General features: G+C 34.1%; 1 protein-coding gene across 1 annotated transcript; it reads left to right on the forward strand.

Moving 5' to 3' along the window:
* Nucleotides 1-7,251: 7,251 nt before the first annotated feature.
* Nucleotides 7,252-16,745, forward strand: LOC131596219 (uncharacterized protein At2g24330-like). Its single transcript, XM_058868823.1, has 5 exons — nt 7,252-7,801; nt 8,557-8,701; nt 9,597-9,706; nt 10,143-10,569; nt 16,291-16,745. Exons 1-5 carry the CDS (start codon nt 7,514-7,516, stop codon nt 16,554-16,556), a joined length of 1,236 nt encoding a protein of 411 aa, XP_058724806.1. The 5' UTR covers nt 7,252-7,513; the 3' UTR covers nt 16,557-16,745.
* Nucleotides 16,746-21,261: the final 4,516 nt, after the last annotated feature.

The following is a 21,261-nucleotide window of genomic DNA, read 5'->3' on the forward strand; positions in this document are numbered from 1 at the left end:
TTTTTTTTTTTAATTTAAAATATGTTTACATTTCTATAATAAAAAACTTTAAATTGGATATAAAACGTCACATTGTAAGAAAGTTAATTAAAATATAAGATGATGTAAATATCTCATTGTCAATTATTTGACTTGATAATGTATTAAGAATTGATAATTAGGTGAAGAAATAACATACCTAGTGTAATAGATAGATTGAGGTGTCAATTTAAGGGGCCAATTAATTTGGGCCCCAACCCCAATATTAAGTGGGCCTAAAAAAGTTTAATAATAGTAAGCCCTCAAATACATAGGGCATAAAAAAGTTTAATAATAGTAAGCCCTCAAATACATAGGGCCTAAAAAAGTTTAATAATAGTAAGTCCTCAAATACATAGGGCCTAAAGATTGAAGGCCCTAAAATTTAAAAGGGGGCCATAAGGCCTAAATAAAATTAAAAAAAGGGATTTCACAAAAAGGGATTTGATGTTGTGTTGTGTCCCGTAAAACAACTAGTAGCATGAGATTGTGTCTAGCATGTTATATAGAACCACGAGGCCAAAGAGATTATAATTTTCTTTTTTTAAATTTCTAGTCAAATGTTGATGTACTTTTCTAATACTCTACTTTGCTTCCATGTAATAACAGTTTGACATTTTTCTACTGTTCAGAATGCATGTATTTTGCAGGAAAACTATTTTTAAAATACTCGTTGAGTCATAACATATTCCCATGTATTAAGCTAGCCATGAAAACATATAAACATATGATTCAAACTTACACTTATTAAAATAGCTTAAACAATAAGCACTTCATTAAGCTATAACAGAAAACAACGAATCAAGAGAACTGGATCTTATAGATATTTTATCGATTCAGGCTATATATAGTTTTATGTGTATAATGATTTTATCGACATAGAAATATAATCTTGGTGCAAATAGAATCTTGTGCAAGTTTTTGAAATAAAATAGGGCCGTTTTAATGGGGCCAAAAAAAATTGCATTATTCAAAGGGCCTAACATTTTAGGGCCTAAAATAAATCTCCAATAAACAGGGGCTTAATATATTAGGGCTTTGATGGGGCTAAATAAGTGGGGATTTTAAATATAGGGCTTATTTGACAGCTCTATAGATAGACTAATCAATATAACACCAAAGTCTCCAAATTCATCGACATCATAAACAAATGATACTCCTATTGCAATACTTTTCGCCAAGCTTTTGTCATCATTGTCTTCATCGTCACCCACTACATCTATAAAACAACTAAAGTGTAAATAACTAAATTAACAATATTAGAAAAAAAAATCATAAAGCATTAAAAAAATTAATATTGGATTATGTACTAAAAATGTTAAAATCGTGAAGTCAATTGTGAGTGCAAATCAATGTCTCTACATTCTTCGACAACAAGTGACTTCTATATTTGTTTAGAATGATTGAACCAATACTAAAAGCAAATTCAGATGCAACAATAGTAATAAGGATGCCTAACAAATTACGAGTCAATAAAGACAACTCTTTAACCCTATTCCAATTCTCCTTCCACCATTGAAGAACATTCAAGTCATCAAAATTTTGATAACTTAAATCCACACTTGCCTCCTCCAAATAAACATCAAGTTGAGACTTTTTGGTTTTTGTTGCAAGTTGTTTGTGTACTTTCAAATCCTAGCAAGGAAAATAATAGAACATGTTTATAATACGTTACAACAATTTACGACATTTTATAGCAAGTTATTAAAATAATTTATAACATTTAACAACAATTTACATCATTTTACAAGTTATTACATTATTTTATAGCAATTAACAATACTTTACAACATTTTACAGTAAGTCACAACATCTTACAGCAAGTTATTACAACATTTTATAACAAACTATAGCAATTTACAACAAACTTATTAAAGCATTTTGCAACAATTTACATTAAGTAACATCATTTTATAGCAAGTTACTTAGCATTTTATATCAAATTACACCAATTTACATCAATTTTACAGCAAGTTATTAAAGCATTTTATAACATTTTAGAGCAACATTCTTACATTGAACAAACTCTTAGTTAATGCGTGTGAACTTGATTCTCTAGTGATGAAAGATGGAGCTTGAGAGGTTGTGGACGACGAAGTATGAAGGCGATGATACATCTCAAAAGAGTGTACAACTTCTGCTTAATTTCATCTGTTTTAAGCTTTGAGGTAAGGGGATCAACTTTTTCATACATATATTCCAAAAAGGTAAGCTTGATCATCGCGTCAAGAACCACTCCTAGAGCAAGAACCACATTATAATCACTCCAATACTTCTCAAACCTAATCATCATTCTTTCAACCATGTCTCTAATAAGAGTGTCTTCATCTTTAATGCTTGCCATTAAAACACTTTGAATTTTCCAAATTTGCAAAAAATACAAATTGGAAGTAGGATATGTTTCGAAAATCAAGTTTATGGTCTCATAGAATGGCAACAAGAATGTGCATATCTTATCTCCTCTTTTTCAATCTTCTCCTGAAGGGCAAACCTTATAATTATCATCATGAAAAATAAGACTTGCAAATACACGCTGGTAATTTTGTGCACTTTGAAAACATTGTAAGACAAACCGACCGATGTTTCAACACCACCAATGAGTTCAATGCATTCCTTAAATTTTTCATTCTTTCCTTAGAGCCCTTCACATATTTTACACTTTCCCTAATCTTTTTCAATGCGTCACCAAGTACTTCCAAGCCATCTTGCACAATCAAATTTAAAACATGTGCTGAGCAACGAACATGAAAGAGCTCTCCCTTAGATAATAACTAGTTTTGCAAGACAAGTTGTCTTTTCAAGTGAGCTTGCATCACATCATTAGCATAAGCATTATCTAATGTGACTGAAAAAAAATCTTCTTCTCAATTCCCCAATCCGATAAAATTCAAGAACCTTTTTTGACATCTTTATTCACGTATGTGGAGGAGGCATATGAAAAAAAGTTTAGAATCCTACTCTTCAAATTCCAGTTAGAATCAACATCATGTGCAGTCAAGCAAATATAACCTTCACTTGTACAAGTTGTCCACATATCAGAAATTATGAAATGCTAGTGAAAATATTAGCTAACTCTTTCTTAAGAGCTTATTTCTCTGTCTTGAAATTTTCAACAACATCAACCTTAGCGGTATTTCTTGAAATAGGAGAAAATTCAGGGTACAAATATTTCATCCAATCCCTAATTTTTTGAAACTCCATATATTTATATGGCAAGTCATGTGCAATGATTGAGACATCACCCATTGATCTATAAACCTTTTAATATATTGTAAGATTCTTGAGTCTACCTTGCAAGTCGATCTTTACTTGACCTACATTCGCATATTTGAGTTTAGTGCACTTCTTCATATGACGATTCAAAGACGTGGTACCATAATTCCTATCGCCACCCTTCAAAATGTTTGAACAACCGTTGCACTTAGCCAATGGATTCCCATCTTTATCCACCCCAACTTTAGTAAACATTTTCCAACAATCGGCACTTGAAGTTTTGGCCTTCTTAGACTTAGGTAAAATATCATCTTCGATTTTTCTTAATTCGTTTTCACCAATAGTTTCATTCTCCAAATCAACCACATTCACATTCACTTCATCTACAATTTCATTATCAACATTTTGTGAATCCATTTCAAGTTATTACCTACGTATCCAAATAAAAACAACTTTAAGAGTGTGTTTGGATGAGGCAATTAAGAATTTTCAAGGAATTTAAAATTCTAAGCAATTCAAATGATTCAATTGAAATTCATTCAATTTTAAATTCTTTTGTTTGGATGAAGTATTAAAATGATTCATTGTTAAATTTTTGGTCATTTTCATCAATTTTAAAACTTTTGAGTCAAATTTAAAATATGAAAAATAGAGACTAATTTGCAATTTTTGAAAAATTTAAGAGACCATTTTGTAAATTTGGAAAATTATCAGGGACTTATTTGCAATTTTATAAATTTTTTTGGAATAAATTTATACTTTTAATAAAATATTGGACCATTTTGCAAATTTAGAAAAATTAATAATAAACAATTTAACACTCAAGTTATGAAGCAATTTTAAATTCTTTACTTTTTGGTGTCATTTGAAATTTTTTAATTTAACTTGAATAAAATACTTCATAAATTTACATCATTTTAACAATTCTCTATATTTTTCATCCAAACAATAGATTTTGGTCAAATCATTTTCAATTCCCTTAAAAAATTATTTTCCCTCATTAAAATGCTTCATCCAAACACACTCTAAATATATTCAATACACATATTTTTTAAAAAAATTTATCACTTTAATCTCTTAAAGAGTGTCCTAAAGACACTGCGTACATTTCCTTAACAAATATATTGAAAATTGAGAGAAAAGTAAAAAAAAAATTATGGATATTTTGTAGGAAGCAAAAATAAATAAATCAATTTGCTCGGTATCCATACTAAACTTTTGACTATCAATTTCTCGTCTATTTTTTTAGTTTTATTTTTTTTTAATTTATATTTTTTAATTAATAAAAAAAATTGGGTGGTTATTTAAGGTAACAGTGAAAAAAATTAAGCCAGTCCAAAATCCATATTCTTTTTATATAAATAATTATAGATTTTACTTTTAATATCTTATTATACGATCAAGATTTTTGATCCACTTTCCAATTATTTACATCTTCATTTATTAGAATTCGGATAGTTCGGTAAACCACCTCACATGGTTTTCGTCATAGATCTATTTTGCATTTAAGTAGTATCAACTATCAAGTCAAATTCAACGCCATTACATTGACATTGACAACACCGTAGCATAACATAACCAACTCCTTGTAACAAAAAAATCAACTCTCTCAATTTTTTCTTTTGATGTGTTGTTATTTTCGCGGTGGCAAATTAACTCATAACACTTTTATCACTTCAACAAATCAAGGTGACAACGACTATATATTTAATCATGACCTTGTCAGCTTAATCATCTTCCTTATGTAGTACAATATGTCTTAAAGTGATTTATGAAACTATAAAGTGTTATTAATTGTAGATTAGTTCATGTGTCTTGATCTCTTCTTTTTTTGGTAACAAGTCTTGATCTCGTATTAAATATGACATTTGACACATTCATTTATGCTTTATTTGGGGGTGAGAAAACAACATAAAAATAGAAAAAGTAAGAAGAATGAATGTTAAAAGAATGAAAGTAAAAAGAAAATAAAATGATTTATTATTGTTTGATAGATTTGAAAATGGAGTGATAGGAAGAGGAAAGATAGATATATATATATTATTGTTTCGAGGGCTTTTGCCCCTTTATTATATAGAGGGATGATCTATTTTGGTCCTTCTGTTAATATTTTTTTAAAATTGATTTTTTTCCATACTTTTTAACCGTGACTAGACGATCAAGTTGTTTTTTTTTTTAAATACTAAATTGATTTTTAATTTTAATTTTATTTTTAAACAATTCTGAATTAATAATATCAAAAAAAGCCAAAATTATTTTTTATATGGAATTGAACCCAAGACCTTTAACCAATTTCTTAAGTCTTTACCACTAGTCTAATGTACATTCATGACAAATAATTACTATGATTTTTAGTAATATTAAATAATTTTGAATTTAAAACAAAAAAGTTAAAATTTGTATCAATGGGGTCTCAATTCTCAAACCCAAATTCATTCAAGTTAAATTATAATCATTCCACAAATGGACAAATCAATTTCTATCGTTAATATTCTTATTAATAATGAATACTTAAATTAATTATTCGGAACAAACATTTACTTATTTCAAATAACAAATCAATAAATATTTATTAATTTTAAATAATAAAAAATTTAAAAATAAAATTTATAAAATATAAATCCTAAATATAATCAACCAAATAAAAATAAATAAATTAATATTTAATTGAATTACTATTAAACCAATTGATCACTATTTAATTGTATAAATTTTGTAATTTTTATTTTAAATTTATAATTATTTAATATTATTAAAAATGTTGGAAATTATTTGTCATGAATGCATATTGGCCTAGTGGTAAAGACTTAATATATTGTTTATAAGTCTTGGGTTCGATCACTTATAAGAAATAATTTTGACTTTTTTGATATTATTAAATCAGAATTGTTTAAAAATGAAATTATAATTAAAAATTAATTTTGTATTTAAAAAATGAAAAATAAAAATTAAACGCCAACATGGCAGTCAGGTTACGGTTTAAAAGTATGAAAAAAACTGGTTTGAAAAAAATATTAACAGAAGGACTAATATGATCCGGTTAAATTTTATAAGAGATTAAATCAGGTCCTTTTTTTTGTGAAGGACTAAATTGGGTTGGGTAATTTTTGTGAGGGACCAAAATGAGTCTTCACTTTATTATATATTTAAATAGTCATATGGTCCCTGTAAGTTACCGTGTTTTTGATTTTCGATCATGTATTTTTTTTTTGAATAAAATCTTTAAATATTGATTTTTTTATTTAGTCCCTTAAATTAAAATCCGTCGAAAAATTTGCATATTTTCTACAAACTTTTCTTCGAATTTTAACTTTAAGGAATAAAACCAAAAAGTCTTAACAATGAGGGATCATTTCCAAAAAAAAAAAATACACGAATGAAAATAAAAAACACGCTAGCTTACCTAGATCAACGGATTATTTAAGCCTTGATTATATATATATATATATATATATATATATATATATATATATATATATATATATATATATATATATATATATATATATATATATAACACCTACTCTTATTTTATAAATATAAAAATGTGAACATATAAGTTTTTGGACGTGAGCTCATATAAAAGAATGATTTAATTAACATTTTTTGTTAAATAATTTATCGTGACACGGTACACTTAATATCTAATAAAAATGTCAAAATCGTTTAAAAATTCACACCTAATTAAACATTTTAGTATGGAATGGAAAACTACCCTGTGAAGACAAATTGATCTGTTTCTTCTGCTCGAATTAAATTAATTCAAGCTGATTCCATTGATTTGAATTGGAAAGTGATTTAAATTAATCAAATATATGCAGCTGAAAACTTTAACTTTAAGACTAAAATAAACTATAGTAGTCAGGTTTATATGCTTATAATATTCTAATTTTTTTAACATGTTGACCAAGAACTCAAGAAGAGATTTTCTTAAAGGGTTAAAGACAAATAAAAATAACAAATAATAATAGAATACTAAGATATAAAAAAAATAAAAATAAAAAACCTTGAAAAGTTAACGAAAACCCCAATTAAATCCGAATCCAGATGGTTACGCTTCATGGTTTCTTCCCTCGTCCCATTTTTTCACTACACCTTCGTAATTTGTCAACTCGGTCACACACTCGCGCGTGACGAAACCTAACCTTCTCGAACCTTCTCAGATCGAACTTCACTTCCTCTCCGCGATCCAATTCAACGCGCTTTCATTTTCAACTTACTTTTCTCTCTTCGATTCCGTTATTCACGAATCTAACGCCGCGTTTCGAGAACGACGGCGGTAATGGCGGAAGAGAAGGCGGTTACTAGCGGCGGCGGTGGTGGTGGTGAGAAGAAAGAGAAGACGAGTGACACTGTTGATTCTTCTACTCGTGAAGACGGAAAGAAGAAGCGTAAAGGTTTATTTTCTCGAATTTGGAATTTTGTGTTTAGGTCTAATAGAGATAATTTGGAGAAAAGGCTTCAGAGTATTTCTAAGGAAGAATCTTCGGTTATGAGTAGGATGAACAAGAGATCCCGTTCGTGGAGGCGAGCTTCTCGCCATATTATTATTTTTTCGGTTTTGTTTGAGGTATATTTTTCATTCCGATTTTTACTCTAGCTATTAATTATTATTAATTGTTTTCAGTGTTTGTTAGTTATTTATTCATTATTCTTGCACCAGTCCAAAAAATTCGCTATAGATAGATTATAGTTAAATTCTATGGTAAAAGTGTTGTAGCATGCCAATTTTGTGCCAGCTATCAATGCTTTCGGTTGGCCGTTGGCCGCAATTCCGTGTTTATTGATAGGTTTTTAGACTCTGATATGATCTTGGAATAATATTTGGAGTTTAGGCTGTGTTTAGTTCACCTTTATAAAATTGAGTTATAAGATAAGGGGTGTATTGTCGACTGCTTATTATGATTAATAATGAGATCATATCACTATAGTGAGTATTCAAGACGAAACTCCTCTTGTTTTCTTCTGAAAATACTTACATTTCATCTCTTTGGTTTTTGTAAGATTTTGGTGGTTGATTAGTATGGTAATAATTCGAGTTGTTGCCATCTTTTAGTTTGTGTTTGATTTACATTTGAAAATATGCAAAAATGAGAAGGTATATTTGGACTCTAAGTATCTGTAGCTAGACACCCAACAATGAGTTTGCAACTCGTAAGTCATTTTTTACCTTTTTTTTATCTTTCAAGGCAGAGTAATAGGAGGAGATAAATTTCAAATCAGAAATAAATTTGACGATAACATTATTATTTTTATACCGAGGGTTTTATTTTTTAGGATTGCTGGAAAAATATTTTTTGCTTAAAACATTTTCAACATTTTCAGGTCATTGCCGTAGCTTATGCTATTATGACAACAAGAACTGTGGATATGAATTGGAAAATGAGGGCAATTCGAGTTTTGCCGATGTTTCTTTTGCCTGCATTTTCATCTGCTGCATATTCAACATTTGTAAGCTTCATAAGGATGTGTATGTGTCACGAAATTTCTAATTAATACACATATCTTGCAGATGTTAGTTTAATTTTATTTTTATTTTTATAAATCAGATTACTAGTTATTTATCATGTTGACTGTTTTACAGAATTTGCAGTCTGACATCCAGGTCAATAAAACCATTAATTTTGTATTTCCCATGTTATTTTTAAATTTGAGGTTTGGCATAGTGTTGATATATGACGTATTTTACTGTTCGGAAATACTTCTGACTTCGTCATTTTCTGTAAAGCTTCCGTGGTTATTTGTGCTTTAAGTGAAGTTCCTGCCAAGAATTTAAAACGAACTTCTTTCTCTATGCATTATACTGATTGCCTTGGTGTAGGTTTGGCATAGTGTTGATATATGACGTATCTTTATGTATCATTAGTACATTTATTAGAAGCTCCTAAAAATGATGCACTTTAGGACAAATACCTAAAATGAAGCTTCTGTGTAAATAAATTTGTGCTTGAAGGAGCAGTATTTGAACGAAAAAACTTGGTACCACCAGTTATGCAATGTAATAAGACTACTGATTGCCTTGGTGTAGGTTTGTCATAGTGTTGATATATGACGAATCTTTATGTGTCATTAGTACATTTATTAGAAGCTCCTAAAAATGATGCACTTTAGGACAAATACCTAAAATGAAGCTTCTGTGTAAATAAATTTGTGCTTGAAGGAGCAGTATTTGAACGAAAAAACTTGGTACCACCAGTTATGCAATGTAATAAGCTATAATTCCTAACTCTAAAGATGACTTTGCAACATTAGCTTTCAATTTAATGGGTGCAATTTTTTGGACTGGAAGCCCATATTTAGAGTTTGATATGCCAAGTGCAAATAATATTGGTTGAATTTTTAATATGAAGGTGTTATTTTAATAGGTGATCGCAGGGACCAGAAAACTCTCGATAGGCTGAGAGCTGAAAGGAAGGAAAAAATTGACGACCTCAAAGAGAAGACAAACTATTACATTACTCAACAACTCATTCAGGTGTTTGTTTGATGTGATACTTGTTACATGGCTTTCAATATCACGTTTTTCTCGTTGTTTGGAGCAGTTAATATTTGTTTGGGGTTGTATTGATCTGTTCATGTTCTTAAGTATAACAATATATGATGGCATTTCATATTATAATCAACGAATCAAGTCAAACATTTTGACCCTCTAACATTCCCTCCCCATCACTTGATACCACCCAATAAGGGAAAATATTTCCCTTGAGCTAATATGAAGCCCACTCACTGGGAATGCCACCAGTCCGCAGCCGCCACCTCATTATAAGTACTAGATTCAACTTACTACAGAGGACCTTTTAAAAAAAGACCCGTATACCATATATATTTTTAAACTCGTGCCTGATTTCAATGAGATTTCTTATGCTTTGTATTCTTAATCTAACCGTGCTTGATTTTACTTGTGATTGTAGAAATATGATACAGACCCAGCAGCAAAGGCGGCTGCTGCAACTGTTTTGGCATCCAAGTTGGGTGCAGAATCAGGTTTGAAATTGCACATGGCAGATGAATCTAAATCTGGTGCTCCGACAGGAAAGACCAACAATATTGAACCTGTGCAGTCTAGTGGACTTAGGAATCGCAGACAAGGGCAAGCTCAATCCACTACTCTGGGAACAACCACTGCAAATCCTCCCGATCAACAATTAGTTGCTTCTAGGGGAACTGATCAAACTCAGACCCGCATTCAGAAACAGGTTGTAGTTGTTGAGCATCACCAACCTCAAAGCTCAACGAAGTATGATGGAGGATGGATTGCTCAAATTGCAGCATTGCTTGTTGGTGAGGATCCAAAGCAGTCTTATGCACTCATATGTGGTAACTGCTATATGCATAATGGTAAGTGGAATAGGTTTAATCTTACAAGCTTTTGTTCTCTTGCATCTATTGCAGAAAATGAAAGGGTAAGAGAAATTAATCTTTATCATAAAATTATGCATGGGTGGTTAAACTTAAGCATAACCAATCTTGACCGTCCCATTTATCTTTCAGTCAATACCAGCTTCTTTCACCTTCTGTGCTCTTTACTTGATATGCGCCTCCTCTGTATATATATGGTAATATATCTAGTGTTGGAATTAGTGGAATTATTCCAATTATTGGAATTATTGGAAATATAATTTAAGTGCCTATTCATGTATCTAGGGGTCTAGGAATCTATGCCTTGTAAATTACATACGTGTACCTAGGAAATAGCTTCAATCTTAATCATGTAATTACTCTCTTGATTGTATATAATCAGATCACTTGAGTGCTTTGTAACTCAAGCATTTCCCTAATATTCATTTCTTTCCACATGGTATCAAGAGCAGGTTAACTGCTGCCTTCATTGCAGCCCTAATTTTTATTTTTTCTCTTTTTTTTCCCTGTTGCCTTCATTGCAACGTTTTTTTTCTCTTCTCTTTCCCCTTTCTAGAAATTATCTTATCCATCTCTCTACGTTGCACCACCCACACCATCAAACTCACCACAACATTCCGACCCACCCTTTAAAATCTCACCACCGTCCGCTGCCCCACTCGCCGCCACTTGCCGCCACCTTTTTCTTTCCGTCCCAACACTTGTGGTCCACACGCCTCCCTACGACCTTTTTTCGCCACCCTCCTTTGTTACAAATTGTTGATTGGCCTTCTCTCGATCTGTTTTAGAGTTCTATTCTCTGATTTCCGAATCTTTATTTTTTGAGTTCTCTTTGGCTTGTTTGTGCGATACTGTTGCTGTCTTTTTTTTTTTTCTTTCCAACTTACAGCAATTTGACTTATTGAGATGGAGGTAGAGAATGATAATGGTGGTGTCCAAAATCCTCCACCACCCCCACCACCTCTTGTTGAATCATCAAACCTCATGACGGCTAACTCGCTACCAACTCTGCATCAAAGTCATCGACTCAATGGGAAGAATTATTTCAGTTGGGCCCAGTTCATGCGTGCAAATTTGAAAGGTCGGGGAAAATTGAACCACATTGAAGGTGACCCACTCCCTGCCACCGATCCCGGCTTCACTCTTTGGGACAATGAAGACTCACTCATCATGTCATGGATGTGGAATAGTATGATTCCAGAAATTAGTAGTCAGTATATGTTTCTTCCTACTGCACGAGATATTTGGGAGAATCTGATGCAAACATACTCTAAGAAACAGGACCTCTCTGCCCGCTTTGATCTAAAGAACAAGATCTTCAATACTAAACAAGGAACCATGACTGTCTCCGAGTATTTTGCCACTATGAAAGGTTATTGGATTGAGTTGGATCAATACCAAACTCTCAAGATGGAAACCGCCAATGACACGATTGCTTTGAATACTTGTATTGAAACCGATCGAATCTTTGAGTTCTTGGCTGGATTGAATTCTGATTATGACCCCATTAGAGTGCAAATTTTAGGCAAGGATCGTCTTCCTCCACTTGCTGAGGTTTTCTCCATTGTGCGGGGAGAAGAAAGTCGTCGTGACGTCATGCTTGGTAACAAACCTTCTGAAGGTACTGCCCTTGTTGCCAACATAGCAGGAAAGCAACCAGCCAGTAAGACTGGTAGAGATGATCGTTATTGCGACCATTGCAAAAGGACAGGTCATACAAAGGACTGGTGCTTCAAGTTACATGGGAAAAATCAAGTTCTCAACCGCTCTGGAGGCTTCAAAGGTATACGTCAAAGCCAAGCCCATGCTGCCACAATGTCTCCCGACACAGGAAACTCCAAAACAGTGGAAAATGACTCTCTTATCAGTACGGATGATTTGAATCGGTTGAAGTCCCTACTTGAATCTCTCAGTAAGCCCTCTGGATCTTGTTCTCTAGTAATGACTGGTAAGGGTTTATGCTCTCGTTCTTTTAGCATCTATGGTACTATTCCCAAAGATGCTTGGCTTCTTGATTCTGGTGCCACTGACCATATGACACCCGACTCCACACTATTCTCTTCTTATACTCCCTCTACAAGCAATAGATGTATTACAGTTGCTAATGGTTCATTTGCTCGCATTGAGGGTTCTGGCAATGTTCAATTGCAGCCATTTCTTGAATTGAAAAATGTGCTGCATGTTCCAAAACTCTCTCACAATCTTATATCTGCTCATAAACTTGCCCGTGATCATAACTGTAAAGTAACTCTTTTTTCCTCTTATGGTGTCTTTCAGGATCTTCCAACGGATCGGGTGATTGGGGCATGTGAGGAAAAGGAAGGGTTGTACTACATCTCTGGAAAAACTGATGGTCCGAAGGTGTTGTCCTCTTGCTTAAAGTCTGAGTCTTCCCAATCTGCCGCACAAATTTGGCTTCTCCACAAACGTCTTGGACACCCCCCATTTTCGTTAATTAAGTCTATGTTTCCAACTTTATTTTTATATCATGCAGTCGAATCATTTAACTGTGATATATGTCAGTTTGCTAAACATCATCGGGTTTCTTTTCTTCCTAGTTGCAATAAAAGTACTGAACCTTTTAATCTTATTCACTCTGATGTTTGGGGACCCGCACCCAATTCTAATGTTACTGGTGCAAAATGGTTTATTACGTTTATTGATGATTGTACTAGAGTCACTTGGATTTTTTTGATGAAGGACAAATCTGAAGTCCCACAACTGTTTATTAAATTTTATCATATGGTGCACACCCAGTTTGGACGAAGCATTAAGAGACTTCGCTCTGATAATGGCACAGAATATACAAATCATGTCTTGTCAAAATTTTCGAGTGAACATGGAATACTCCAAGAATTTACATGTGTTGACACACCTCAACAAAATGGAGTCGCAGAAAGAAAAAATCGTCACTTACTTGAAGTTACTCGAGCTCTTCTCTTTCAAATGTCTGTTCCCAAATCCTATTGGGGGGAAGCAGTATTGACTGCTGCCTACTTGATTAATCGAGTCCCATCTCGTCTGTTAGGTAATATCAGTCCTGTTCAGTTTCTGTCTGATCAGTTTCCCTCGGTTCATATTTCAAAACTTGAACCACGAGTGTTTGGCTGTGTAACATTTGTCCATATTCACAAACAAAATCGAAGTAAGTTGGACCCTCGTGCAGTCAGATGTGTCTTTGTTGGTTACGCTCCCAACAAACAAGGATACAAATGCTACCATCCTCCTAGTCGGAGGCACTTTGTCTCCAAAGATGTCACGTTTCATGAAAATGTGTCTTACTTCACTCACCCTCAGCTTCAGGGGGGGAATTCTAGTGATTTGGAATCTGAGTCCGAGTCTGTGTTTCTAGATCTACAAGAGTCTCCCACTCCGAGTCCTAATTCTATACCCTCATCAGAGTCCGAGCCCTTAGTTCCTACCTTAGAGTCATCCACTTCTGGTTCGGATCCTCCTTCTTTGGAAGAATCATCACCTTCAACCCTTCCCAGAAAAGCTAAGGCTGGCGAACCAACCTTGGTGTACCAGAGAAGAAGTAAACTCGACCTATTCCAGAAACAACCTCAATCACTTGAACCAGAGGTAAGTACTGAAATTAACCCACCTATTATTGAGTTTAAAAGTTCTGAAAATTGTAACACTGATAAAGATGATTTGCCTATTGCTTTAAGAAAAGAGAAAAGATCTTGTGCTAAGTATCCTATTTCCCAGTTTGTCTCCACAAAAAATCTTTCTTTGCAGCATCAGAGTTTTATTTCTGCAGTTGACTCTGTGATTATTCCATCGTCTGTTCAAGAGGCATTGAAAGATCAAAATTGGGTCCAAGCTATGAATGAGGAGATGAAGGCCCTTGAAAGAAATGGAACTTGGGAGATTGTTGAGAGACACAAAGACAAGAAACCAGTTGGCTGCAAGTGGATAGACTAGTGGCCAAAGGATACACACAGACTTATGGCATAGATTATGAAGAAACCTTCGCTCCAGTTGCAAAAATGAACACTGTTCGGATATTATTATCTCTTGCTGCTCACTCCGGATGGGAATTGCATCAATTTGATGTCAAAAATGCATTCTTGCATGGAGACTTAGAAGAAGAAGTATACATGGAGATCCCACCTGGGTTTGGCCCTACATGTGGATCCAATAAGGTGTGTCGATTAAGGAAAGCCTTATATGGACTAAAACAGTCTCCTAGGGCATGGTTTGGACGATTCACAAAAGCAATGGTATACTTAGGTTACAAGCAGAGCCAAGGAGATCACACTCTTTTTTTCAAGCACTCACAAAAAGGAAAATTAACTATCCTCCTTGTCTATGTTGATGATATTATTATTACAGGAGATGACTTGATAGAGAGACAATTGCTACAGGAAAAACTATCGGTAGAATTTGAAATGAAGGACCTTGGACAACTCAAATACTTCTTGGGAATTGAGGTTGCCTACTCGAAACAAGGCATTTTCATTTCTCAGAGGAAGTATGTACTCGATCTCTTGCAGGAAACAGGGAAATTAGGATGCAAACCTTCAAGTGTTCCTATAGAGCAAAACCACAAGTTGAGCCTTGAAGAAGAGAGTGCCAAAGTTGACAAAATCCAATATCAAAGATTGGTTGGGAAGTTGATTTACCTGGCACACACTAGACCTGACTTGGCGTATGCAGTCAGTGTGGTGAGCCAATTTATGCATGACCCGAGGATGCGACACTTACAAGCGGTTGATCGCATTTTACAATACCTCAAAACTACTCCGGGAAGAGGACTATTGTTCAAAAGAGGCGGAAACTTAACTATAGAAGCCTACACCGATGCTGACTATGCAGGATCGATAAGTGATAGAAGATCCACTTCGGGATTTTGCACCCTCTTGTGTGGAAATCTTGTCACATGGAGAAGTAAGAAACAAAATGTAGTGGCTCGATCAAGTGCTGAAGCAGAATTTCGGGCTTTGGCACAAGGAATCTGTGAATTACTCTGGATAAAGATCATTCTAAATGATCTGAAAATACAATGTGAAGGGCCTATGAAGTTGTTATGTGATAACAAGTCAGCAATCAGTATTGCTCATAATCCTGTTCAGCATGACAGGACAAAACATATAGAAATTGACCGCCATTTCATTAAGGAAAAACTAGATAGTGGTTTAATAGCTACATCCTATATTCCTTCTGGACATCAACTAGCAGATGTGTTGACAAAGGGCTTGCCACCTGATCGTTTCAATCAATTGACTTGCAAGTTGGGAATGATTGATATCCATTCACCAACTTGAGGGGGAGTGTTGGAATTAGTGGAATTATTCCAATTATTGGAATTATTGGAAATATAATTTAAGTGCCTATTCATGTATCTAGGGGTCTAGGAATCTATGCCTTGTAAATTACATACGTGTACCTAGGAAATAGCTTCAATCTTAATCATGTAATTACTCTCTTGATTGTATATAATCAGATCACTTGAGTGCTTTGTAACTCAAGCATTTCCCTAATATTCATTTCTTTCCACATCTAGCGAGAAGGATTTTAATACACTACTAATAGCAATAGATTTTGACCATGATAAGGTCTAATGATCAATATTTAATCCTTCCACTCAATACCTTTCTTACTTGATACATGCATAGAGACATACATATATAGCAAGTCTGTGTCTTTGAATAGATTGGTAGAGAAAGTGTTCTTTATCTGCTTATTTCTCTTCAGGTCTTGCTCGCAGAGAGGATTTCCCATTTATCACTTACTACTGCCCACACTGCCACGCCCTGAACAAACCAAAGCATTCAGCTGAGCCCATATCTGCTATTAATTCGACAAACACCAGGTCCCCTAAAACAGATGATGGAGAGGCAGAGGCAGCTAAAAATGATAATATTTGTGCTTCTGACAGTTTGGTCACACCAATAAATGCTACCCATGAGATCGAGCACACATCTGAAGAGGTTGATTTAGGAGGTAATGAAGAAAGCTAGCGATAAAAAAAAGCTTCATTCAAGGTCGGGCTGTTTGAATACATATCTCCTTGTTTCATGAAACTGACTTAACTATAAGGATCAACTTTGCAGTTGTTTTTGTATCTCGTAGATATATCTTGCTTGTTGTAGATATATCTTGCTTGTGACCCAACGCAAATTTTCTGAGTTGATTTTTCTTTTCACATATATGTATTTTTTTGGTTGTGACAATCTTAGCTTAAGAGTTGAAGTAAATGTAACGTATTCTCATAGTTTTGAAAATAAAATAATTTTAAAGTATATATAAGATTGAGATTTTAAAGAGATGATTTTGATTTAAAAAAATAAAAAAATTTGCAAAAACTAAAAGGCACTATAATCCATATTAAAGTGAGCCTTCAAAACTTGATCATATTTGATGTTTGCACTAATCTCTCTAAAATACGAGTCTACAATGCAGAGTAAGTAATACAATATTGAAATCACAAACATTGGTTTTGCTCCAAATATAATTAAGTTTTATCAAACTCATTTACCTAGAAAGGTTATTTGGATTTTTATCACCAACCTTTATTCATCATAAGTATGGTTAGAAATCCAATTAAATTTATGAAGAATTTCAAATCAATCTTGATGAACAAGATTACTATCGATACACAATAGCAATGAAAGAAAGAATTAGGGTTTGACAAAATTGGGGAAAAAGAAGATGATTTTTGCAGAGTTTCTTCCTGCCCACAAACTGTGGAAAATCTTATTCACTTGCAACTCTAAATTTTGTGAATACAAGTTGATTACAAAATAAGGGTTACTCCCTCTATTTATAATGAGTTAGCTTGTTCCATAAGTCAAAATTCAAAACTATAAAAGCCCAAGATAACTATTTAGACCTAAGTCGAAATCCTGTGTGAAGCTACCTACTTCGACAGTTCGACACACTATACAAATCGACTACAATTTCGAAAAATAATAAGACTGGTTTGACACACCCTTGTTCTGTCGAGCAACTTGCTTCTTTGACACAAGGGATTACACACTCAACACACCACCTAATTCATTGTGGCTAAGCTATCTACATTCATCATAGCTCTTAGTCTTCTAAACCCTTCGACCTGCACACCCTTCATCATGATATATGCAATTTAGTTCTCAATTTTGTAGTGTTCCAAATTTAGCTTCCCTTTAGCTACCTGCTCTCGAAGATAATGAGACCTCATTTCGATGTGCTTTCTTCGACCATGTGCTAGCAGATTCTTCGCCAGATTGATAGCTGACATGTTATCGATCTTCGTGGTAATTACTCTATGATTTTTCCCTGTAATTTCTTCCACCAGATTCACCATCCATGTTGCTTGACATGTACAAAGAGAAGTAACTATGTATTTTGGTTCACATGACGATAATGCCACTACTGGTTCTTTATCGAACTCCAAGAAACCGGTGCACTACCTAGCATAAACACGTAGCCAGTTTTGGATTTTATATCCTCAACATCACTACACCAAATTGAGTCGATGTATCCCACTAACTTGCATTACTTTCCTTTATCAATTGCAGAAAATAGACTGCCATAGTCGAAAGTTCCTTTAAAATACCTTAGTATCCTTTTCGTTGCTGCTAGATGGGATACCTTTGGCTTCTGCATGAATTTACTTACCATACCCATACTATATGCTAAGTCAGGCCTCGTGTGGTAAAGAGTTATTAGTGCCAATAAGTCTTTTATATTGGGTTGAATCGACATCATCCTTATTTGAATCTTTCGACAATTGCACTCTTGGTTCAATAGGTGTCGAAGTCGAATTGCAATCTTCCATCTCAAATCTCTTGAGAATTTCCAATGCATATCTTCTTTGATGCATCATTAAATCTCTACTACTCTTGTGGAATTTGATGTCAAGGAAGTATAAAATGTTGCTCATATCATACATTTTGAATTTCTTGCTAAGATATCCTTTGAAGTCTTCGATCTCTTTCTTGCAGCTACCTATTATCAAAAAGTCATTGACATATAGATATATTATAAGCAATTCATTATTGCTTTTTCTTACATACACTCCATGTTCACTTGTTCACTTCAGGTGCAAAAACTTCATCAAGGTCGATTCCTTCTTTCTGAAGAAAACCTTTAGCCACAAGTTTTGCCTTGTTTTGAGTTACTTCCCCTTTGGGATTCAACCTCACCTTGTATACCCACTTCACATTGATTTCCTTCTTGCCTTAAGACAACTCGACAAGTGTCCAGGTTTTGTTGTATTCGATGGACTTTACTTCTTCATTCATTGCTTACATCCACTTCTAATCCTTCAATGCCTTAGCTGCACTGATCGGTTCGACAACTGCGTAGAAAACATAGTGTACCAGCTCACCTTCATCATCGACCACATCATCTCATGCAATCACACATTCTTGTAATCTTGCAGGCACGTGTCTTATTCTTTGAGGCCTGCTTGGGCCTTCTTGACCTCTCACTTCTTTTTTTCAAACGTATCTTTTGACACCACTTGTTGGTTCTTCACAAAAGATTCTCACTAAATCTTTCTTGACAATTTTAGTCCAATCCCATTCCTTAAGCTCATCCAAGATCATGTCTCTGCTGATCACTACTTGCTTGCTCACTAGGTCGAACAACTTGTAACCTCCAGTCGAACGATATCATACTACTATCATCTGACTCGATATCTCATCAAGTTTTCTTCTCAACTAATATGGCACATGCCTATGTGCTTTAGATCTAAACACATTCAAATGACTCAAGCTAGGTTTAATCCTAGACCAACATTCTTCTGGTGTGATTCCTTCTATCTTCTTCGTCAGACATCTGTTCAAAATGTATGTTGCAGTCGACACAACTTCCCCCCACATCTCTTTGGGTAAATGCTTGCCATTCAACATACTTCTCACCATATTCATGATGGTCCTATTCTTCTTTTCTGCAGTTCCATTCTACTGTGGAGTGTATGGTGGAACCACCTCATGTACAGTCCCTTATTTTTCATATAACATGTCCAAGTCTTTCGACACATATTCACAACCACCATCAGTCCTTAGAATCTTGATCTTTTGAACACTTTGTCTTTCGACCATAAATTTAAACTTTGCAAGTAAGTCCATAATTTTTTTACTAAAATCATTTGTGAATGTGACAAAGTATTTGTTACCTCCATTCGAATCCACCTGGATTAGACCACATACATCAGAGTATATGATTTCAAGAATAACCTTCGACTTACTTCCTGCATCCTTGCTGAAGTCATTCTTATGCTACTTTGTCTGCACATATTTCTCACACATTTCATTGGGAATGTCAATTTTTGGTAATCCTGAAACCATATTTCTTCTCTTCAAATCTCAGATGTCTTTGAAGTTGAGACGACCAAGTCGATAATTCCATATCCACTCATCCCTGCTAGTTACAGCTGTAATGCACTTGTGCTCCATCACATTTAATTCGATCTTAAAGGTTTTATTCTGAGACATAGGGGCCTTCAAGATTAATCTTCCTCTTGCATCGACAATGCTCACCCTCTTGTCTTCGATCGACACTTTATAATTCTTTTCAACCAACTGCTCTATACTGAGCAAATTGATTTTTATACTTGTTATGTATAACACACTGGAAATTAATGATCTCTTGCCATCTTTCCTCATAATCAGTACATCAATAATACCTTCAGCTGCAAAAGTATTGTCATTTGCAAATTTCACCATATTCTTCATTGAGGGTTTTATGTTGACAAACCAATCTTTCCTTCTAGAAATGTGTGATGAGCATCCTGAATCAAAGTACCATTGGTCCTTGAATCTCTCTTCATCTCTTGTTGTGACCATCAACATCATCTATTCTTCTTCATGTCAGCACCACCTCTTTGGTTGCCTTGATACGGGGTCTTCTCTAATTCGACACAATTCTTTCCTGGTAGTTTTCTCTACCAGTTAAATTGTTTTAGCTTCCTCTACCTCTATTGTCGAACCACTTTCCTTTGCCTTTCTTTTCATTTGTTGATTGCGCTTGCAAAGCCAAATCACTCTTCGACTTGCCTGCAGCTCTTTTTACCAGTCTTTGTTCATGAGATTCAAGCGTCCCTAGAAGCTCTTCCTTTGTCAATCTCAACAAATCTTTCGACTCTTCTATGGCTACCACCACGTGGTCGAATTTTGGAGCTAATGGCCTCAAGATCTTTGCCACAACTGATTGTGATGTCAACAATTCTCCATATACCTTGATTTAATTCACCGGTTTTGTAACCTTAGTGAAGAAATCAATTATGCATTCACTTTCTTCCATCTGAAGCAATTTATACGTTCTTTTATGAGTTTGTAACCTCGCCTCTTTCACCTTTTATGCATCTCCAAAGGATATTTCTAGAATATCCAAGGCTTCTTTCGCAGATTATACATCACTCACCTTTTTGAAATTGTTTGGACTCAAATATTGATGAATTATAAATAGAGCTTTATAATTCTTCTTCTTCTTCTTAAATTCTTTGTGTTCAACCTTTTCTTCTTCTGTTGTGTCTTCTTCAAGCATTATATCCCTTATTTCACAAGATCCCAAAGATCTTGACAACAAAATACAATCTTCATCTACTTACACCAATTCTCATAGCTATAAACTTTCATAACTAAAAGACTTGCTAGAAAATGCCCATTCGAATGACTCATTATCGTCGTGATTTTCTTCCCATGAATAGCTCAGCCAGTGCTATTGATACCAGATGTT

The sequence above is a fragment of the Vicia villosa genome, linkage group LG4 (genome assembly GCF_029867415.1).
Source record: "Vicia villosa cultivar HV-30 ecotype Madison, WI linkage group LG4, Vvil1.0, whole genome shotgun sequence".
Classification (NCBI taxonomy): domain Eukaryota; kingdom Viridiplantae; phylum Streptophyta; class Magnoliopsida; order Fabales; family Fabaceae; genus Vicia; species Vicia villosa.